This window comes from Macrosteles quadrilineatus, unplaced genomic scaffold (genome assembly GCF_028750875.1).
Source record: "Macrosteles quadrilineatus isolate MER2022 unplaced genomic scaffold, UCM_ALF_1.0 Scaffold_9__3_contigs__length_116548681, whole genome shotgun sequence".
Taxonomy (NCBI): Eukaryota; Metazoa; Arthropoda; class Insecta; order Hemiptera; family Cicadellidae; genus Macrosteles; species Macrosteles quadrilineatus.
Genome location: NW_026542602.1, coordinates 88903066 through 88927856, shown reverse-complemented (window position 1 = coordinate 88927856; position 24791 = coordinate 88903066). Strand labels below are relative to the sequence as shown.

General features: G+C 35.6%; 2 protein-coding genes across 2 annotated transcripts in view; both read left to right on the top strand.

Moving 5' to 3' along the window:
• The first annotated feature begins 8332 nt into the window (after positions 1-8332).
• LOC129003620 (uncharacterized) lies at positions 8333-23507 on the top strand. The gene is made up of 3 exons (XM_054431918.1): positions 8333-8587; positions 9029-12428; positions 23443-23507. The coding sequence occupies exons 1-3, from the start codon at positions 8333-8335 to the stop codon at positions 23505-23507; spliced, it is 3720 nt and encodes a 1239-aa protein (XP_054287893.1).
• The window catches only part of LOC129003619 (uncharacterized), a 44654-nt gene continuing 43366 nt past the window's right edge, over positions 23504-24791 (top strand). The window contains exon 1 of the mRNA XM_054431916.1: positions 23504-23570. Coding sequence (XP_054287891.1) covers positions 23504-23570 — 67 coding nt within the window. The remainder of the gene's footprint in view (positions 23571-24791) is intronic.

Here is a 24791-nt window from a genome sequence, read left to right as displayed (position 1 = left end):
TCATCCTAAGCTTTATGATAAATTATTTATTATAAATCTATTTCAATGATTATGAAACAGATTTTTCCCGCTGCGAAGCAAAAATTAATAGTGAGAAGAAGAACATATGTAAAACAGTCAATGTGTAAATTATCTATGTTGGATTAAAAATGTGTTTAGTTTTGGATGTTGGTTTGAGTTAAATGATATCAGTTATTAGTTATTGAATTTTTATTCTAAGGATTTGGCATATGAGTAAGCCTATGATAAATAACTCTGTCCTGTAGAGTTTAAAGTAGCCTACACCTTATTGTCTACAAATTGGCTAAATAACTTAGGTACGGTACATTATAAAAGCTGACAGCCTTTTTACGTTGACTTAAATTGTAAGCTTACCTTTTCCCGTACATGTGCAGATTGATTGTTAAAAATTAACCCATTAAACTGGAATAGGACTGTCATGTCAATTGTGAGCATTTCCTTTTGTTAATAATCTTTTAGTTGACTCTTTTAAAATCATCAGAAATTATGACTGTTATTAGTTTTTAAACAAGTTATTTGTTTATAAATAACTCCTGTACTTCTTTGCAAATGCTCGATTTCGAGCACCATGTACACTAGTACTTATTTAATACGCAAGCAGGATTTTTGTGACAATTACTCCTCCGAAACTACTGAACCGATCGACATGTTTTTGGTGTCATTGGAAAGAGCGTAACGTGAAGTTGTGCAGGAAACTTTCTTTTTAGGGAAATAATTAGAGAGTGAGGCCCTAGGGCCCTTTAAAGTTTCGCATTTCTCCATAAGGATAACATGGGAGATAATTTTTATTTACAGAAACATATGTTTGTTACTTGAAAATAGTCAAAGTCTACTACATAATAATTGGGGAGCGAGCTGGCGTAGTGGCTAGAGCGCGGGACTTCGGTCCGTGAGGTCCCGGGTTCGATCCCCGCCAAGTCACCAATGGATTTTATCTAAGTGATAATGCCGCAACCCCTAGGTCTAGCCTGAAGTAATGTGAAAAACAATCCCAGGCTCGTGCCTAGCGTCCTAGGACAAAAAAAAAAAAAAAAAAAAAAAAAAAAAAAAAACTACATAATAATTGCTGTGTATTATGACTGTTAATGTATACTACATTTCAATCAAGGATTGTGTGCCTTAAACTTTACTCATAATGGATCTCACTACTTTATTTTCATGCTGGGAATAGTAAAATTTAGTTGAGAATAAGTTACCATATTTAGAAAACTTTACTATAATAATTGATGTATTTAAAATCACAAATCTTTGACATTATTTAATTCATTAGAAACGAAACAGCTGATCGAGAAATCAAACAAATCATCTACTTCATGCGAATAATGTTTTTACACAAAAATAGTTTTTTTTTTACCAATAACTTGATTCTTTTTTACTTGTGGGTGATGTATTTTGAGTTTGCAGTTATGAAAGCACCAAGCCAAGTAACGTTTTATCTAATTTTCTTTATAAATTAACAGTATTAATGAATTACGACATGAACTTGACAAGTTTGGTAATTAATTGTCGGTATGCCATGGGGAAGAAGAGTGGGTCCTCGAAAACAGGCGAAGGCGGAGACACCCATCTAGAAAATCCAACTGAGTTTTTAAATATAGAGGTCGGTGGATTGCCAAGACACAGATTATACTAATAAAAGGGGGCAGTGGTTTTATTGATATTAATACATCAAAAAGGGCCTCATTAATGGCACAAAGGCTTCATGTGATAAGAACGGTTAACAACAATGTAAAGTAAAATGTAAAGTCCTAACTGGAACAAGTGAGGAGGGACATATTTTGATTTCGAGGATAAAAATTTGCCCGTCTGAAACAAACTTATCTTTTAAAATGGAAAGAATGCTAATTTCTGTTTTTTTTTTCATTTGCAGCACAAACACTTTAATTAAAGAGCAGCACTGTTCTTAGCCAAACCAATTTCAGTCATGAGCAATATATATATATATATATATTTGTTGTTTTAAGTAAGTCTACATCTTTTAATAGGATACGGATATTCATTACGGAAAATTCTGACCAGGGTAATATTCCTGAAGGTACCTAACTTTAAGACTAAAATCGTAGTACTCATGGAAGTGCTTTTTTGATAAAAATATTGTTTTTTAGTGTTTATTTTTAAAAGTGTTTTCTTCAAGCAGCATTTTATGACCCTCAAAATATGCTACATAGGCCAATTGGTTTGATATGATAAAATGTTCTGTTAAATTTGTTTTTAAAAATCTTTAAAAAATAACTACACTAGGCTATAGCATACTTAACCTTTAGCACTTATTAATTTAATAAATATAATACGCATACAGCTGGAAAATGGCTGGACTGCTTCCCTTCTACTTAAGGCTTTATTATTACTGAATTTAATTTTCGACGTCAAGTCAATATATAACACGATGAATTCGTTTTCTAAATTAATATCTTTTTTGCGGGGCATTGAGCCGCACAGGTTCACTAGTTGTAGTTAAATACTCGTGCTTTGCATTTGCAATGAGAGAGGACACGTTTTGAGAAAATTTGGTTTACTATAATCTACGGTATACTATCTATATCTATATCTATACTATTATATAAAAATCTTGTGGTGTCTGTATGTGTATTACTAATAGGCGCATAAACTACTGAACTGACTGGGCTTAAATTTTACAGAAATATAGCTACCATACCAAGGACCATAATAGGACTATTCACACTTCGATACTGACCGTGGGCTTTGCCCCTTTGGCTTTAAAAGTTCTGAGTTGAGGATTTTAAAAGTAAATATTGATTGGTCTCCATGGCTGCCATGAGAACAAACACAATGTTTACAATTTGCTATGCCACCCAAATGTAAACAAGCTGAACTGTCAAACCACATTAATTCACAATGCCACAGCTGGTTTATAAGTAGGAGGCATATAATATTCTCTACAATCATGTTTATTTATTCTTATATTTGATGGTTCATTGATTATTTATTTTATGAAATTAGTGAGATTGTATATCTGATGCTGTATCTAACCCTAATTAATTATTTAAAATTTTGCTAATGTGAATAATTGTATTGAAAGAGTTTGGTGTAAAAATAGTGAAATTATAAAGTTCACATTTACTTGAATCATTTTAACATTTTTGAACAATTAACATGTGTTTAGAGTAGGGCACACACCTTAAAAATTGAAACATTTTTCTCAAGGAGATATGAAATGAAATGAAATGAAATGAAATGAAATGAAATGAAATGCTTTATTGTCGTTAAAACTGAGAACAAAGTTCATGACAATCGTCAAAAGAAAAAGAAAACAATCAAGATGGCAACTAAAACTAAAACTCTAAACCAAAGTACTCTTCATGTTTATACAGGCAAGCCTGGGTTAGAGTAGTCTTTAAAACATGTTTAAATTTTGAAACACACAGGTTTTTGATGGATGCAGGCAAGAAATTGTACATTTTAACACCTTGGTACTCAAAACTATTTTGAGTGGCTGTATACTTATGCCTTAGTGTAGACAGATTATCTTTAGATCTAGTACAATAGTTGTGAACATCAGATATCTTTTCAAAGTGAGAAATGTTTTCTTTTACATACAACAAACTTGCCAAAACATACAAGGATGGAAATGAGAGAATGTTAAGACCCACGAAAAGGGGCTTACAATGTGTTCTTCTATTCACACTACAAATTAATCTCACCGCTTTCTTTTGTAAAGTAAAAAGCAACCTGTCAGCATAAAAACTGTTGGCCCACAGTGAGGTACCATAGGACAAATAGCTATGAATGTGGCCATAATATATACAAATAAGGACATCATCTGAAACAGTGGACCTAAGTGCTCTTATCATAAATATGCCTTTTACAATTTTAGATGCTACAAAATCTACATGTGAGAACCACTTCAAGTTTGACTGTAAATGAAAACCCAAAAACTTCAGAGTGTTTACATCATTACTGTTACTGCTTAGACTAATAGTCAGGTCCTGAGTCTTATCAGCATTAAGACATAACTTGTTTGCATTACACCAGTCGTTAATAACAGCAGATTTTGTGTCCAATGTGTCTGTAACATCATTCAAAGAGTTACCCCGTACACACAAGGCCAAGTCATCAGCAAAAAGAAAGCTTTTTACAGATAAGTCATTAATATTACAAGGTAAGTCATTTATATACAGTATAAACAGGGTAGGGCCCAATATAGAGCCTTGGGGCACTCCGTGGGGTACTCGAACAGGGCTAGAATAAGTGCCATTTAGATAGACTTTTTGCCATCTGTCACTAAGATAAGATTGAAAAAACCTAACCAAAACAGCATCAAGGTTATAGCAAGAAAGCTTATTCACAAGGAGATCATGAGCCACTGTGTCAAAGGCCTTAGACATGTCGTACGATCTGAAAACTATACCACTTTTGGCCTCTAAACTTTGAAAGCAATTTGATATCAGTGCCTGGGTTGCTTGGACAGTGCTGTGTTTGGGCCTAAAGCCAAACTGACTACTTGCTAAAAGGTTACTATCCTCAAGATACTGAGAAAATCTACGATGTACGAGATGTTCCAAGACCTTCGACACTGCAGGGATAATAGATATAGGCCTATAGTTAGCAATAACATTTTTAGGCCCTTTTTTATGGACTGGTATAACCTTGGAAATCTTGAACTTATTTGGGTAGCAGCCCTGTGTTATACAAAGATTAAATAGGTAAGTTAAAACTTCACTTATGTAACTAGAAGCTAACTTCAAGATGGGGACATTAATTCCGTAAATATCTAAACAAGAGCTATTGTTAAGACTGTTGATGGCTGCATACACCTCTTCTACAGTAAATAGTGCAATCCTAAAAGCATTGTTGTCCTCAATAGTCGGAAGAGCGTTGCAAGAGGTCAAATTTCTTAGATATTGCTCAGGACCATTTGAAGAGGCGGGAACATTACTTCTCAGGTTTTCAACACAGTCGACAAAGTAGGAGTTCAGTCCATCGGCAGTTAGGCAGTCAGGAATAGACAAAGGCTTACTATTACAGTTGCTTATTTCATTAATGATTGACCAGGATGTTTTAGAAATATTACTAGAGTTTAGCAGTAAACTGTTGTTATGGTCAAGTTTGGCTTTCTTGATTTCTTTGCGGTACTGCAACTTTAATGAGTTGTACTTAGTTTTAATTTCAGCAGTCCCTGCATTACATAACAAAAAATATAGCCGGTCCAGCTCATTTTTCATATTTACAAGTCCTTGATGATACCACCTTTTGTTAGGTTTGTTGTTAAAACCGACAGTAGTTTTCAAGGGAATCGAACCATTTAAGGCCCACAACAGTTTGTCAAAAAACACTTTGAATTTAGCATTTAAGTCTAGGCTATGGTCATATAATTCAAACCAATTCAACTGACTAAGGTTGGATAAGAATTTTAAGGAATTCTGAGGATTTAATTTCCTAGTAACTTTTCTCGGTAAAGAAATTGGATTAGATTTAGAATATGACTCGATGTTCATTGACAGAAAGGCCGCATTATGATCTGAGACAGGAGTGTGTATAACTGAGGCTTCCCATCTATCTGGATGTACTGAGGTCACAATATTGTCCAAGCAGGTACCTTCGTTTACACTTCCAGCTGCGACATTAGGCCTAGTGATTTCATTAATTGCAGTGTGAAGACCAAAACTAGATATTAGGTTTTTAAGTTCCCGGACTTCAATGCTGTCAGACAGGAAGTCTATGTTAAAATCACCTGTGCAAAAGAAGTCAAGTTTCACACCATGCATAGTTGAGAAGACATCATGCAGTTTATCCAGAAATAAATAAACATTACCTGAGGGTGGTCTGTAGAAGTTTACGATCACTGTTTTGTACTTAACGATGTACACCGCTGAGGCTTCAAACGTGAGTTCTTCCACTAATATACTCAAATTTAACTTATTGTAAATTATAAAGTCTAGGTTCTCTTTTACAAGTATTGCAGATCCACCATGTTTAGACATTGATCTAGCAAAAGAGGTTGCAACTAAGTAGCCTCTTAGGCTTAAGTTGTTAATATCATTTTGTGAGACCCAGTGTTCAGTCAAACAAATCACATCCACACTACTGTCATACGCAAGCAAACGTAGGTAATCTAGTTTGTTAGTAATGGATTGAATATTCCACAGGAGGATGTTTAGTTTTTTAGCTGACCTAGATAGTATTTTATTAGACGACTGCTGTAAGCAAATGTTAGAAAAGTTCCCAATCGCTTTGTTATGCGTTGAGAGTTGTGTGTCAGAATTATCTGTCACTTCAGACTCTACGTTAAATTTACAGAGTTGGGGGGAGTTTCTAAAAAATTCTCCTGACACTGAGCAGTGCTTGTTGCTTTTTTAGCAAACCTGAAGGCATTTATATATGCCCCAGTAGGCCAGAATTCAGGCAAATATATTTTGTCCCACAAGTGAGCAGGAACCCCTACCTTAAATGTCCGATAGCCTGGGAACCTGTTCCTCATTTGTGTGACTTTGTAATCACCACTAATTTCATCACTTATATATTTATTAACTGTATCACAGTCAACGTCTGTAGCCAGCCTTGAGATGAATAAATACCTGTATTTGTTGACAGTTTTTAATTTATTGCTAGTGTTGGCAGAACCTGTGATCGAATTGTCGTTATTAAAATGTTGTTTTCCAGAGATTTGTATTTGTTTATTTACCTTAAGCCCATTAGCGTTAACTGAACTTGAACTTGTTGTAGTTGGTAGGTTAAGGTTATGTTTATACTGTTTTGACAGTTCAGTATGACGTTTTCCACCATTCCTCTTCACTGGTGTTTTTTGTTTGGCAGGCGTAACAGTTTCGCTGTTTCGCTTGTCTACTGCAGGAGCAGACGTCGCAGGCAAACTAGCAGAACTTTTGGTGGCAGACGACACGGGCAAAGTAGACGAATTGTTGACAAACTGATGACAACTACTAAGATTAGAATTGTCTTTATGATTGTGAATAATATTCTCTGAGTTGTCATTTGAAGATTTAGATGAGTCTATACATTTGTCACTTTTAGCAATCATTTTAGATTTATTTCTCAAAACACTTGCAAAAGTGTTACTATCTTTTAGCATAAGATCGCTAACAGCCTCTGCCTGATTGGACATAGCAGTTTTTAACCTTAAATTTTCTATTTTAATTTCGGAAATTTCTACTTTAATTTCTAAGTTGTTTTGAGTTAGTTCATTAATTTTTGATATCAGATATTCAATTTTCTCTGAACACGGGCACACATGGTTGAGAACTGAGTTGGTGTCGTAAGCTACCGAATTGTCCGTGTTGTTACTCACGTTAGTCTCAGCGACGGAGCATATATCACACTTCCAATCAATTTGAGAACAATTTTCCACAAAGTTTGATTCTGATAAACTGGTACAATTTAAATGAAACATATATTTACATTCACCACTACATTGGATTTTGTCAGATTTTAAATTAATAATTTTCTTACATGAGCCACATTTCAGTGACTTGTTTCTTGGCGGCGGTGCCATCTTAATTATAAGATAATTAATTGTATATTTTTGCCATTTTGAGAGAAATATTTTTCACACCATTAGCCTTTTCCCAAATTTTTAAATCATATTTTCATATTACTACCCATAGAGTTATGATGTTTTCTAATCCAGAGGTAGCTACTACTCTATATTATAACTTTTTACACTTCCTGTAGATTTTACATTCTATTCTAATAATGAATATCTTTTTACGAGCGTTTCAAGGTCATTACATGTATAATTTCAACCAAGTTCCTCTTAACTTAACCTACCCTTGCAATAACATTGTTTGAATGACATTAAATTTACTAATTCTAAGCTGATATACAAATATTTCAAATTAAAAACAACAATAAAAAAGTTGTATATATGCCTTTGCCTTTGGTGCATAAATATTAGGAGCTATAAATAGTAGGACTAAATACTAAATAGTCCTATTATTTAATAGCTAAATAGTATGTTTCTGTTTGTTTTGTTTTAGTAGTAAGAGTATTAATGTTTTTGTTTGTTCACATAGTATATAATAAGTTTTTTTTTATATTCAATGCTGAGTGAGCAATGCTTTTTAGAAGCAAGATCACCTGTTTCATTTCATTCAAATTAAATGCTATACCATAATATTAACCAGATGTTGTAAATTATTGTTTGTCTATGTTTTATTTTATAATTTAAAAGTAAGTAAAGGATTTGAGATTTTTATTTGTTTATTTTTTGAAAATGTTTTTTAAATGTAATTAGAAAGTTAAAAGTTTTTGATATATTAAGTTTTATATAAAGTTTTTTTTGATTTATTGGAATTTAATCTTTTTTAACATACATGTGGGACTTTCGGATATTAAAATGCCTAAAAGAAAAAAGAGCAACCTCTCCAGTCGTCCTGCTAAGGCAAGGGCAATGGCATCTTTGCGAGAAAGGGAGTCCTTTCAAGAGAGACAAGTCCGTCTGCAAAAAAACGCAGAAACTACAGCACTACAACGATTTTCTGAAACTTCAGAACGTCGTCAGGCTCGATTACAAACCAATGCTAACAGGATTGCTTACCTACGGTCCCAAGAAACTCCTCAACAGCGTCTGCTACGTAGAGAAGAGGATTCAGTAAGACACGCTGCACAGCGTTTAACTCAAACTAATGAACAGCATGAAGCCAACCTACTCGCTCGAAGAAATGACAGGCAACAATTTATGACAAGAAAGTGGGATTCATTTAAACACATAGCATTTAATTATGACCCAACAATTGATTACAAAAACCACAATCTTCTTTCAATTGGACATATTAATAGTATATGTAGGCATTGCAGAGCAGCCAAGTGGCCAGGAGAATCTGTTGGAATGTGTTGCTCAAGTGGCAAAGTCAAAGTTACTCATTTGGAAGAGCCACCTGAACCCCTTCTCACTTTGCTCAAGGGAGAAACAAGGGAATCAAAAGATTTCTTACAAAATATTAGAAAATATAATATGTGTTTCCAAATGACATCTTTTGGAGCATCTGTTCAGACTATTGTTCCTCATTTTTATACTACTTTTACTGTTCAGGGACAAGTTTATCACCGCATTGGTAGCCTTCTTCCTCCTTCAGGAAAGCCCCATAGCTTTCTACAAATATATTTTATTGGGGATCAGGACATTGAAACAGACACACGTTGCAACAACATACCTGGTGTTTGTCGTACAACGGTCGAAGATATACAGCAAATGTTTCATGAAGAAAATCAATTAGTACGTTCTTTTAAAACTGCTATGGAACTTCTTCCAACAGATAACTACAAAGTTGTAATTCGTGCTGACCGCCGTCCACCTGGTGAACATGAACGCCGGTACAATGCTCCTACTGCAGATGAAGTGGCGATTGTCATTGCTGGAAATGAGTTTGAGAGCCGAGACATTGTATTAAGGAAACGTGATGGCAATCTTCTCCGAGTGTCTGAAACTCACCGCTTCTACGATGCACTACAATACCCACTAATTTTCTCAAAAGGACAAGAGGGGTATCATTTTGGTATCCCCATGATGGATCCAAATACTAATCTCCCTACAAACAAGAAGGTTTCATCAATGGATTTCTATGCGTACATGTTAATGGTACGCGAAGATGATTTTAATACTATCTTGAGGTATAGACAGCTCCTAAACCAGTTCATAGTTGACATGTACGCCAAAATAGAAACTGAACGCCTACTGTACATTAAGCTCAATCAAAAAAAACTTAGGGCTGAGAGCTACGTGCATTTGAGAGATGCTTTGAACAATGATGCGACACTGAGTGCTAATGATATTGGCCAATCTGTTATCCTTCCTTCAAGTTTTGTAGGATCTCCGAGGTATTTAAGTGAAAGAGCACAAGACGCTTTGACCTATGTTAAAAACTACGGTCGCCCGGACTTATTTATAACTTTAACATGCAATCCAAAATGGCCCGAAATATTGGAATCCTTGCTTCCAGGGCAGAAAGCAACAGACAGACATGACATTGTTTCACGTGTGTTTCATCAAAAAATAAAGATTTTTGTCGCAGTGATCAACAAAGGGGAAGTTTTTGGCTCTGTCAGATGCTTTATCTACACTGTAGAGTGGCAGAAACGTGGATTACCTCACATCCATTACCTCCTTTGGTTATGTGAAAAAATCCGTCCTAATCAGATTGACAGTGTCATTAGTTCTGAAATCCCAGAACGTACCTCTGATCCGGTTCTTCATGAGTATGTACTGAAACATATGGTACACGGACCTTGTGGTGCTTACAACCAACGGTCTCCATGCATGAAAGACGGCAAATGTACGAAACACTACCCAAGGCCCCTGATTGAAAACACCCAAACAAATGATGATGGTTATCCTATGTACCGTAGACGGAGTCCACATGATGGTGGATTCACGGGTCATATTAATATGAAAGCTGCTGGAAATGTTGCTGTGGAGATAGACAACCGCTGGATTGTCCCATATTGCCCAACTTTGATTAAGATCTTCAATGCGCACATCAATGTAGAATACTGCAGCTCAGTTAAGGCCATAAACTACGTTTGTAAATACATACACAAGGGAAGTGACCAAGCTGCATTCAATTTGGTGAAAGGCGCACAATTAGACAATCTAAAGGATGAAGTGACTATTTATCAAACCGGACGTTACTTAAGTAGTAATGAGGCTGCTTGGCGCATATTTGGATTCCCAGTGCATGAGAGGAAACCAACTGTGACTCATCTATCAGTACACCTAGAAAATGGTCAGCGGGTATACTTTAATGAGGAAAACATGAATGAAAGATTGCAAAACCCACCACCAACCACGTTGACTGCATTCTTTGATCTATGCCAAAATGATGATTTTGCAAAAACACTTTTGTATCATGAAGTTCCACACTATTTCACTTTCAACGCAACCGAGAAAGTATTCAGGCGCCGAATTCAAGGAACACCTGTCCATGGTTATGCAGATGTTAAATACTCAGATGCATTAGGTCGTGTATATACTGTTCATCCGGCAAACTTTGAGTGCTATTGTCTTCGTTTGCTTCTTCATAAAGTAAGAGGCCCTACATCTTTTCAGCAACTAAGGACAGCAAATAACCAAATTTGTGGCACATACAGAGAAGCCTGTCAGGCCCTTGGTCTGCTTGAGAATGACAACCATTGGGAGTCAACGATGGAAGAAGCTGTTCTGACTCGCTCAGCTTCTCGTGTACGCCATCTATTTGCAATATTGATAAGTACGTGTGAGTTGTCAAGCCCTATAACTTTGTGGGAATCATTCAGAAATGATTTGTCTGATGATATCTTACATCGACACAGGGAAGTCGTCCCTGACCTTCAGTACAATGACATAGTTTACAATGAGGCCCTAACGAATATCCAAGAACTGGTGAAGTCTATGAGTGGGAAAGATTTAAGTTCGTTTGGCTTACCCGCTCCAAACTTATTGAATGGAATCAACCCTGAACTTCTAAAAGAAATGGCATATAACATCGACGATATGCAGCTCCAAGTACAAGAGATGTTACCAAAACTTCTACCCGAGCAACAAGTGGTATATGATACAATTTTAGAGAGGATTGAGAGTAGAAAAGGAGGAATTATCTTCCTAGACGCTCCAGGTGGAACAGGTAAAACTTTTCTTATAACTCTCATATTGGCTAAGCTGAGAAAAGAAAATCACATTGCTCTTGCGATTGCATCCTCTGGCATTGCTTCAACACTTCTACCTGGTGGAAGAACTGCACATTCTGCATTGAAACTACCACTTAACCTAGCAACTGCTGAAACCACACAATGCAATATCAGCAAAACCTCTGATCGAGCTGAAGTCCTCCGACGTTGTACATTACTGGTGTGGGATGAATGTACAATGTCTCACAAACGAGCATTTGAAGCATTGAATGCAACACTTCAAGACATCAGAAATAGTCAAGATTTAATGGGGGGCTTAGTTGTTTTGTTGTCAGGGGACTTTGGACAAACCCTACCAGTTATCCAACGTGGAACTCCAGCAGATGAAATCAATTCCTGTTTGAAAAAGTCTGTCCTATGGAGTCATATTGAGCAGTATCACTTGGTTCAAAATATGAGGGTAAGTCTCCATAACGACTGTGATGCCAGACAATTTTCAGGTGATTTGCTCAAGATTGGTGAAGGTAGAATGAAAACTGACCAACATAAGATGATTTCCTTCCCAGAAAACTTTGGTCACATGGTTGCTTCTGCGGAGGAGCTTATAGCAAGTGTGTTTCCTGACTTACAAAACAACCACTATGATCCTGAATGGTTATCCTGCAGAGCAATTTTAGCCCCCAAAAATGACGATGTGAACAAAATAAACAGCAAAATTATGAACATTATTCATGGTGAAGTTAAATCTTATTTGTCCATTGATTCAATTACAGAAGAGGAGCAAGCACTACACTACCCTGTTGAGTTTCTTAACACCTTGGAACTGCCTGGTATTCCCCCGCACAAGCTTGAATTGCAATTAGGAATCCCAGTAATACTACTTAGGAACTTAGAGCCACCTAGGTTGTGTAACGGTACTAGGCTTTTAATTACATCATTAAAAGAAAATGTCATAGAAGCTAAGATTTTAACTGGTTCTGCAAAGGGGGAAGAAGTACTCATTCCCAGGATTCCCATTACAACAGCAAACCTACCCTTCAATTTTAAGCGCCTTCAGTTCCCCTTAAAGGTTGCTTTTTCAATGACGATAAATAAAGCACAAGGACAGACTCTACAGGTTGCAGGCCTCTATTTGGAAACACAATGTTTCTCCCATGGGCAAATATACGTTGCTTGCTCACGTGTTTCTAGTGGAAAAAACCTGTATATTTTCACAAAAGATAGGAAAGCTGTAAACATTGTTTATAAGTCTGTATTGTAAATATATATTTTATTTTAACATGTTCATATTAAAACTTTTTCACCTCCCTTGAGTTTACTTATTTTACAATGTTTTTAATTTCAGATTTCAAAAAGCACCATTTAAACATACATCTACCCCGGACGAAGGACGGGTACTCAGCTAGTAGTATATAGAATATCTACCATAGCCATAATGTTCTACCACTTCACGTAAACAATAGAAAGATGTAAAGTTCTCACACTCAGGTTTTTGTTGCTGCTTGGTTCAAATTAGCTGTTGTCATAAATCTATAAAGAATTGTTTATTTATTTTTTTTTATTTTGCAGATGTGGAATGTTTATTAATATTCTCCACCCATGTACTATATCATATCAATACTATTATGCCTGCTTCGGAAAGTCCTAGAGGAAGCTGATTTGTAATTTCGACTACATCTTGAGCAAACAAAACCACCTATCCCTTACACCCCACTTTTAGCTGATTCCTTACACGACCTAAGAAGTGTGAGAGTGCATAATCGTTAATAGTCTTAAATAAAAGTGTTAAATATTTTAATTACTAAACATGCATTTGCAGATGTGGAATCTATATATTAATATGCAAGCAGTTCTCTTTACACAGTCTTGATAACGGATAACTTGATAACGGAGAGACGGATTTTAACGTTTGAGGTGTCAAATTGAAGGTATTTTCACGTAGATGTGCATACGTCTCAGAATATTAAGAAAGGGCATCACTTAAGTACAGTTAAGGGCTAAAGTTTGGGAACGGCAGCGCTATCGGTTGACATTAAATCGAACTCAATTCCCTTTGTTTTGGCAAGTGAACAAATTTGGCAAGTTCGATCAAAATATATCACCAAACAAGCAGACTGCAACAGTTTATTTATCCTCCATAAGACAAACGTGGTAATTGTTAATGGGAAAATCCATTTTTAACCCATAATACTCCGTTTCCATAGCTAACAAGTTGTTTAACATACGTAAATTAATAACATTTACCAATATAATCCCGTTTCCTTAGACCGTAGTTCGTAACAGTTTGACTATTCACCACTAGATAGCACTTACATCGTCGTTCGCAATAGTTCGTCTATTCACCGCTAGATGACACTACAGTGGAACTCGCAATTCATCGTAGTTAAGTTAATATTATAAATTATTTAAAATTGTATTGAATAAAATAAACACACTTGACCTTAGTCAAACAAATAATCAGGTTGTTAATAAGTAGCCAATTTACAATATTCTGCTAAACAACCGTGGTAGTAATATAAATAAGCTATCTTACTGTTTGACACTCGCAGTGATATTTGCGTATCTCGTGCATATAGGATCTTTACTTGGCCTAGCAGTGGCATGTTGCATATTTTGTGTTATATTCATTCACACTTGAGATTCTTTGAAAAGCCGAGAGTCGGACCTCTTCTGGAGGGCGATGATTGGCTTATTAACTTAATAGTCCTGCGTATTTACACTTGTATAATCACAAGTATAATTTAAGTGCTGTATTTAGTGATTGCTGGTAATCAGAAGGTCACCAAATCAACCCTGCAAAAAGCTAGAAGCTTATATCGTTCGACACTGTAACCTAGCTGCTCTTGATCATTGAGCTTTACATAAAGGGTCCAGGTTAAAATCCAGTTGATCTTAGACAGTCATTATTACAGTTTATCCCATGATTTAACGTTGGCTTAGAATACGCTCCCTGATGTATCGGTGTCGTATAACATCTAATCCGACTGACATCTCAAGGCCCATTAACATACTAGCACTTCGCCATCATTTGAAAGCGATTGTGCTAAAGTTGCTCTGTTTTTGTGGACACAGGTTTTTTATAACACTGTTTTGCAAACCCTGGTCAGCATTCCGATACATTACTTTGTTTGTATTAACATTTTTACAATTTGTGTTGCAAATCTTGTACATAATTGACACTTTGAATACCTACTTATTCAATCGTTTATGTGTAGAATCTAGGTATTCTATTCACTTTTGGATACTGAAGTGGACATCCTATCCAATAAGGGTGTTTTTTTTTTCACGCAACCCAAATTATAAGTATTTTAATTACAAAACAAGCTTAGATGTTGGTATCCCTTTCAGTGGCGGGTCCAGAGGGGGGGGCGAAAGGGGCGACCGCCCCCCCTCCTCGGGCATACATATACATATATTTTTTACTACATGTAATACAGTAGTGTATACAAATTGTGAAAAATAATTTGTCACACTAACTTTGGACAAAGAAATCCATTTTGGACTAAAACAACTGCCATTTTGGAGACTTAGTTTACACAAATTTTTACCTGAACCCCCAAGACCCCCTGGCTCGCCCCCCCTTGTGGCTGTTCTAGATCCGCCACTGATCCTTTTTTTCTTTATTGGATCAGCTGATGTGCATTGTTATTGTTCCATAGCTATCTGAGGTCGACTCAAAATGGTGATTCCTCATACTCGAAAAGAAATGCTTTAAAACGTGGGTTTTATGCCAAGAAAGGTTTGAAATTAGGTTTCCATTACCTAATCAATCAACTGTTATTGGTATTTACAAATTTAAAGGAAACCGGATCCATGGTAAACAAAATAACGTAAACCTTTATTTGAGATTCCGTTCTTATCAAAACACCACGTTTTGGATATCTATATATTTAACTAGCTGTACCCGCAGGCTTTGCCCCATCTAACTTCACAAGTGAGCCCGTTCACATGGCTCAATCACGTCCTGGTTGAAGTTCGTTCGCTACGCTAACTCGCTTCCAGGTTGAAGTTCGTTCGCTACGCTCACTCACCTTTTGGTTGCAAATTGGCTGTAGTCATAAATTTAAAAAAATAATAGTGCTGCACCCTGTTGGTGATCCTTGTAACTTTAATGCTATTGAACATCATAGAACAGAACCAACTTGTTTAATTGAAACAGCTGTTAAGAATTCCCTTTTAAATATGAAAAATCATAAGGTTAACATGGGAAACTCCAGAGCCACTGGGGCGGAGCCCGAAAGCCCGATCAGAATAAAAACTACTTAGTTTTCCTATTTAATGCCCAAAGAATCGGTGTTCCGAATTTCAGCCTCCTAGGTAAATGGGAAGTGGGAGAATTAGTGATGAGTGAGTGAGTGAGTGAGTCAGTGAGGGCTTTGCCTTTTATATATTTAGATTTAATTAAGTAAGCAAAAATCGGTCCCCACGAAATACCTCGAGCTAGGAATAAGGCGGTTGAGGATTAATTTTAAAGACCATTTTCTTATATTTTCTGATATTTTTCAGAAAATATGAGAAGTGTCAAAAATTACCCCTGCTCTGCCCCACAGGCCATCAAAGTACCAGTCATTTGCTAATGGAAGTACTGCTGCAGTAAATCTACCAAGCTGTTATCTTTGACTTAGTCAATGATGCTGTTATAAATATACCATCTGATGTAAACATTTTATATTTGTTTGTTTATCGGTTTTAGTGTTCTGTTTTAGGTTATAATGCTAATGCAGTGTTGAAATGAATCGTGTTAGGGGAAGACCGCGACTACGAATAGAGAGTACCGGTATTTTGGGAATGGTGTGCATCATAGGGAATGGTCAAGGACAAATTACAACGGAGGTAAAGGGCAGCAATTAATTGTTGGTATGGCAATAAATTCCCAATGATGCTAAACTTCATAGATAACTATGCATGCAATGCAATAAAGCATATCAGCCGATTGGCAATGAAGTAAAGAAAACAAGGATACCAACCACAAGACTAAAAGAGCATTAAAGTATTATATTGTCTCTGTCTGTGTCTGTAGTCTGTGAGTCTGTACAGCATTCTGCGAGCTCTAAGCCACTTATCTACATTTCGATTTTATACGTCGGTACTTTCTGGATACACACACATGTATGTCAACTGGTAACAGTAATCATCAGGGAACCTTCTTCCAACAGAAAAATTATCACATAACGCGATTCATACTTGGTAGGGCGGCAATTTTTTTTCATTACGTTTTCGAATAAAAAAACAAAAAAGTGGACTCCACTCCATAAACTCCATAAAAGTGGATGAAGGAAGAAAAACGACAGGTCTCGGATTTGTCACTTTTTGGCTTGCTTGGCTTCGAATGGATTTCGATCTTTGCTAAATATCAATTTGTATATACCTATATTTACCTAAAAAGAAACACACTAGCCTTGTGTGTCAATCAGTTGTCAAGTACTGAAAACAAAATTTTGTAGGAGCACCATAATACTATTTTATTCTAATCGTGTGTTACTGAAACTGACAAATTATACAGTATCACAGTAGGCCTACCGGTACGACAGAGAATAGACCAATATGGTAGCCGCCAAGAACAATAACCTAATATCTAATATAAATGAAAAGATAATTAAATTAAATTAATGGGCAATAAATATAACATTTAAGTGATATTGACCCCAATGAGAGTTAGAAATCAACGTGTAGCCTATTCAGTCTTAAAATATCTTGTTGGGTAAAGAAGATTGATTCATCGCTCTGGTCGCTAGCGGAGCCTTACGGCGGTGGTTCTAACTACGTTGCAATGTCGGCAAAGCAGTTCGCAATACTACTGATACGGAACACACACGTATAAAAAGTATATATTTATAGATTTTATAATATATTTAAAACAATATTTGATTAAATTTGTCTTATAATTTGACAATAATTTAATTAAGTCAAACAATTTGGCAAAATTTGTAATGTAGCTAATTAAAATGAACTATTTAATTTTTGGTTCTCGCAGGGAACTTCATGTTTCCACTTGACATATATACAATCGTACAATAGCTGGCGAATGGGTGGACCGATGCTTCTAGGTGTCAAACGAGGTAACTCACATAGGGTTCCCCCCATCTAGGGGGTCCCTGTAAGGTAATTGATGTAATTTCCCTATCTTGAGATATAATTGAATATAATGTATTTCATGGAAAAAAGTCTTTCAGATCCAGGATCGAAAGCACCTACACCTTAGAAGCGGAATTTGTTCACCTTTTGCTGAAATTTTACTTAGTTGAAGTGAATTAACTATTTCATGACTCTATAATGGAAATTACGTAATTCTTATACAACTGTGATTTTTATATGTAGCCGACAGTGTAAAAAATACATTACATATTGTTGGTTGATAATATAATATTTTCTAGATACTGCATAGAATCGTGACAATTTTTGACATTTTGAAGTTTCATAGCCTAAGAATGCCAACACAAGTTTTATCTATAAACTTTTACAGCATACCAATTTCTTGTTGTTATTAAACCTTTATTACCATTTATTATACTTAATCGTTTCAGATACCGTGCAAAGTTCCAAAAATAACTAGGTATTTATGTAATTAAGTTCTACTAGTGGAACCCCGTCGAAATCGACGGTCAATCTTGAGGTTTTATGTAAATTCAGCTAACTGCGATAGATAGAGTGAAGTCATTAAAATCTTAGTTAAATGAAGGGAGGATAAGCATAATAATAAGTATGACGATTGTATTCCCTAAAAACGTTATTGATGAATTCGTTTAACACAATAGTTCTTACCTTTTTATCGGCTTTAGGTTGCCCAAAAGGTTTTTTAGGAGTCTTATAATTGTTTGTTCATGAGTTTGTTTCATGTCAAAGCCACTTTCACTATATGGGAGAATGAGTTCATATAATTAGTCTATCATGTTACGGAAAGAGTAAATATTTATTACTACAACTAATTCCATCTGCTTTAGGAAAATCATTCAGATTGTATCCGGATTTATAAGTAAATCTTCATCTTTGGCCATAAAAATACAGAATTTTATCAGCATATTAAATTCGTTTTTTTTGTATTTGATAAAAATATCTGAATCTCCAGAAAGCAGTAACATTTTTTACTTCGATCCAAGCAATTTTAATTCCTTCTCTTGCCACATCGACCCATGTATTTATTATTTAATCATCCTGTTCTTACTTGATAATTCGTTAACTTATGGGGTAGTTTTCCTTGGCCATATCGATCACATAAAGCTGTGCATGTATTTCGTGGATGGAATGAACCATAATTGTAGGAAATTTGATCACAAATCTTGAACATTTGCGGAACCAAATCCATAACCTAGTCCAGCCTTGGTAACAAATTATGCAAATGCGGTGAGATGCGATGACACTGTTGTGTTTCCAAATGCTTTGTATGTAGTGAGGTTTAGATGCGTTGTTCGACCTAGCTACATGTGTACATCAAAATAAAAACCCTGTACACATTTTTGTAAATACCTAAATTGACATTAGTTCAACTACTTCACCAAAACCATAGATGAAACATACTCCGTAGTTAGTCTATTCCAAAACTTGAACACAGCTCTCATCCTCAACGTACTCATCTATGAAACAATTTTCAACCCGATTATCGAAAACTTTATACCAATAAATAAATTTCTTGGTGTTCTTTCTTGAATTAAAAAATAAATGGTGATTGAAAGTAGGCAAAAGAAGGCAAGTGCCAACCTTACAATATATATAAGCTAACCCGATAATGAATAATGATATATTCCTTCGAAATTGATATGTCACACTTATTTCATAATTTAAAATTTTCTAAGAGCAATAAAGCATAGATTTTTGAACAAAACAATTCAAACGTATCATAAATTCATCATTTTGTTGAAACTATAAAATACTTGGCATGCAGTGGAGAATCCATTTTAAATCATAAATAATAATGTAAACATTTAATTTTGACAGTTTCAGTAAACCTTTGAATACAATTTTAATATTAACAGCTGGTTCATTACTAGGTGGCGTTCGCAGAGACATCCACAAAATTGAGCGGAGTCATCAAGGGTTCATATTATATTGTTTTTGTCATACTGCAGTAAAAACAGTCGTCATTGGTGCATGCTTTGCGGGTCTATAGTTCGGCCGCTTAGAAAGCGAGCTCCCCCAGCATTGGTTTAGCATTAGCGCGCAGGTCATTTTCTAAGCGGCCGAACTATAGTAGCATTTTTACTCTTAAGGAAATAAAATTCGTTTTAGCTTCTATGGAGTAAAAATCAGCTGTTGTCAACTCAGTTGTAAATTTCTATTGTAAACTATTGAATACGTATCGAAATATGTAACGATTCGTGCTTCATAATCATTTTAACCTACAGTCTACAGTCTCTTCCCATAGCATTTTAGCATTGCAGATACATTAATCCATTCCCACACTCAACACTGCCCACCTTTACTACTTCCTTCACCATCCCCTACGTCGTGGACCTGTTTCCCTCTCTTCCCATAGCATTTTAGGATTGCAGATACATTAATGTAATTGCCAAATACACTTCCCACACTCTGCACTGCAAGCCTTACTACTTCCTTCACCATTTCCTACGTCATAGACCTGTTTCCATCCCTTCTCAGCATTTAAGCATTAGATACATTTATCTAACTGCCCAAACGGTTCCCTCGCTCTGCACTGCCAGCTTTTACTACTTCCTTCACTACTTCCTACGTCGTGGGGCCTGTTTCCTTCCCTTCTCATAGCATTTTAGTATATTAGATACATTAATCTAACTGCTACAAACTGTTTCCAGTTCCCAAACTCCACACTGCTCACCTTACTACTACCTTCACCTCTTCTCACGTCGCAGACCTGTTTCCCTCTCTTCCCATAGAATTTTAAGATTGTAGATACCAAGATACCTTAATCTAATAGTCATAAACAGTTTCCACACTCCAGACCTGCCTTGACTATTTCCTTCACCACTTCCTACATCGCGGACCTGTTTTCCTCCCTTCCCATAGCATTTTAGGATTGCAAATACCTTAATCTAATGGTCATAAACAGATCCCATACCCCGAACAGCTCGCCTTTACTACTTCCTTCACCACTTCCTACGTCGCGGACCTGTTTCCTTCCCTTCCAATAGCATTTTAGGATGCAGATACCTTAATCTAATTGTCATAAACAGTTCCCACACTCCGGACAGCTCGCCTTGACTACTTCCTTCACCACTTCCTACGTCACTGACCTGTTTCCTCCCTTCCCATAGAATTTTAGGAATGCAGATACCTACCTAAATCTCATCGTCTTAAACAGTTTCCGAACCACACTCCAGACTGCTCACCTTTACTACTTCCTTCACCACTTCCTACGTCACGGACCTCAAGCTCGTGTCGTCATTTGATTATATTTATGATCCATACCACCGTTTATGTTCTAATATCTGTGGAATAATGCTAACAGCTATTTATTTATCTACTGCATTCAAAAGTCAACAGCTGATCATATGTCTTTGTTTATGTGTCAAATACTGCTTCCATAAGGATTACATTGAAACTTTGAGACCCAGTGGGGCGGATTCCTGAGAGACTTTTTTAACGCCATATAGATGTTGGCACTCACCGATATGGTCTTTATCACCATGCAAAATTTGAAAACGATTGATTCAGTCGTCTAGGAGGAGTTTGCGTATTACGAAATGCATAAAAGTCGACGTATAAGAGCTTCGCTCGCTCCACTCGCTCCGCTCAAAAAGTAGTGCAAAATTACCCATATGGTCGAAATGTAAACAAAATTGCAGAGTGAACTTTAAAGGCCTCTGGGGCAGAGCCCCAAGGAAATTTACCTCATTTCTCTTTTGAGGGCTCACCTACAGACCAATACCTTTCTTTAGACACCCCTACCAAGTTTTTACGCACAGCCGTTCTCTCAAATTAGCTGTGACAAAAACCCCGTTTTCCTCCATAAGAATAACATGGAATGGGAATTTAAAGGCCACCGGGGCAGAGCCCCGAGGGAATTCACCATGTTTCTCTTTTGATGGCTCATCTACAGACCAAGACCTTTCTTTGGACACCTCTACCGAGTTTCTACACCCACCCGTTCTCTCAAAATAGCTGTCACAAAGAAAAACAGTTTCAAATTAATATATAGATAATAAGTATAATTAATAGATATAGTAAGTAATATAGTATAAGTAATAGATTGGTAGTAAGTAATAAATTCTGTCAAAATATACATTTTTGTGATCAAAACTGTTAGTGAATTATTTATTCGTCAAATTACCAATCGTTAAAATGCTTACGTTGTTGACATTTTTTTGGAAAAATACTTTTATACAGTAATAATATTATATGTAACAGTTCTTTCTATACGTTGTTTCAAACAAATTCAACAAATCTCCTATAGTCTACACACTTTGGGTGTTGAAAAGTACAAGTAAGGCTATTAAAAAAATCGTTGTGTTTGTGTGTGTGCGTGGGCCTGCGCGTGTGAGCGTGGATGACACGTGATGTCTGTCAGTGTTGTAGCAACCTTGCCATCACAGGACATCACGCTTTGTCGAACCGAACAGGTAACACGCTTGCTTATGGAGATCTTAAAAATATTTTAATATAGGCTACACGCAATACTGTATTTGTTTTTTTTTTATATTTTTATTTCTTTTGATAGTACAGAGTATTGTGCATCTAAGGTTTTTATTTATGAAATTGTCTTAAAGTAATTAAAACATTAACGCAAAGTATTACATGGAACTTTTAAGAAAAAATGATTTTAGAACATCAACAAATTCTATGAATTCGTTGCTTTTATTCATGGATAGGTTGCCATTTTTATAAAACTTTGAGTTTACAAATTAATATGTACTATTTTTGCTGTTGCAGTTTACGCAGATGCAGGAAAGAATTATGTATTTAACCTTCATTCCCCTACACAGTTTTATATGAGATAAGTGTAGACTTTTAGAGTTCCCTGTTAATTATTGTTGAATCAAAGAAACCTTAGACGTAATCAAATAACTAATAATTTGCAATATAAATCTCGCAAACGGAATAATGTACGGAAATGGAAATAATTATAATATTCAATGATAGTTTTACCCAACAATTAAATATAATCTACCGTACTTACATCGTCCATAAAAATAAGAAATAAAATGATCTAGCTTTTCTAATAATTTCTGGGAAATTAGACTAGGCCTATTACAACCAATAAAATCATTTATGTTGATTATTTATTAATAGAACCAGTAACAGTTAAGTAAACTACTATAATGGTAGGAATTGTATGACTGGCTAATTACATTATGTTGTTTTTAAAGAAATGTTTTGCTGAAGCTGGTCAATATAGATTGTATGTCTAGAATATAAAAGCAGTTCAATCAAATGCTATAATGTCCCTTATGGCAAAGAGTTTAAAGAGAGTTAAAGGAAGATTTCGATTAATAAATACCATTGATAAACAAACGACAAATGAGTTTTCGTTTCACACACTTTTGGACAACATATACTTAAAAATGTTAGTAGATAACGTCATGCCACTCTCAAACAAAAACAGTATACTGTATTAATAAAAATAAAACAATACATTCAATTTGTATTTTTTTCTGGATGAATTAAAACTCATTAATTCTTTACAACGACACAGCTTATTCTACAACAATGATATTATGTTTACTCCCGTCATTTTTATTAAAATCACGATTTTGTCACCAAATGAATAAATTCTAAACTAATTATTGTATGTACCAAATTGTTGTTATGGATCAAGAGATTTTACAGTGGTTTCTCATACTCATACTTTTTGGCCCAAGAGTGGTATGATACACTGATCTACCAGTCACTTTTCACATGGTACACGGAAAGTTTCAAAGCCTTCAACGTTTCCAGTGACGATGCCTCCAAGACTGTCCCCGGACGCTGACTTCACACCCCTAGAGGCCGGGGGACCATGAGAGCTCGTAGCAGAAAGACCAACCAAGCACAGGGTCTGTATGTCCACTCTAGTCCTCCATCAGGTAGGTCATCAGCTGCTATCCAATTTTTTACCTACGACAGTTTTCAAATTAAATTGCTTTTTCGTCACACTGCAGCAAAACAGCCGTTTTGAATACGTGCGTTGCAGGTCAGTAGAATTTGTACTCTACTAGGAGTGACATTTAGCTGTTGTCAACTCGGTTGTAAATTATGAACGGAAACAATTGTATGTATCGAAAGTACAGGATTTTCATAAAATAATGGTGGTGTTTTAACTGTCTGTAAAACTATTGTAAGACAAATAAAATATTTCATATTGGTCCCTTTGCATCCGGTAGCTCAAACAGTTTTGTTAACATTAATTAAAACATCTGTGTTTATTTTTGTACTAATCGACAACCTTTTAAATAAACTTCAAGTTGTATTTTCTTATAATCATGTTTTACGTCAAGAAAAGGCAAAGTGTGTAACTAAGTGAACCAAAGTCAGTGACTCTAGTATAACGGCCATTTAGGATGTCAAAACATAGTTTATTCTACAAAAAATCTAAATTTAGCCCATTCTACTAGGAAGAAGCAGAGATACAGTCTCTATTGTAACAATATAAATTTGCACGTTTGGGCTTACATAGATCATCGTCTGGTATCTGTAGAGCAAGAAATGGTTGTCATGTTGATGCTTATTAGCTATGTATTTTCTTTTCAATGTCAGGAATTCAACCAAATAAATAGTTTTTTTGTATCTTTTCTAGTTTTCTTTTCATTTCATAACCAACTCCCACCATTATTTTATGAAAACCCTGTATATCAATTGTTCAATCGATTGTAGTAAATTGTTGTCTTATTGTAAATAGTTCGACTTATCGATAGTAACACAATCGTAGTAGACGAAACGATTGAATAACTTACTAAACAGCTGCTTGTTTCCATTGGCAACTTATTTAAAACAAGTTAGAAGCAGTTTTGAGTGGTTAAATTTTAGCGAAAACTATTTTATTTTTGTAACATAGTTTGTTCAAATACTGGTCCAATAAAACAAAAATATAGTTGATCACATGGGCTAAAAGTCTTTTTAACCCTCTTTCATTTTCTGACCTCGGCTTCGCCTCGATAATAAAACTTGAGCTCGGGTCGAAAAGTGTCAATTTAGGCCCTAGTGATAAAATATCCTATTTCAATTCAGTTCTTAGAATTGAAACTTTTCACTTTATCACATTGTTTATACTTACCGTACTTTACAACATTGTTTTTGTTTTTACTTTA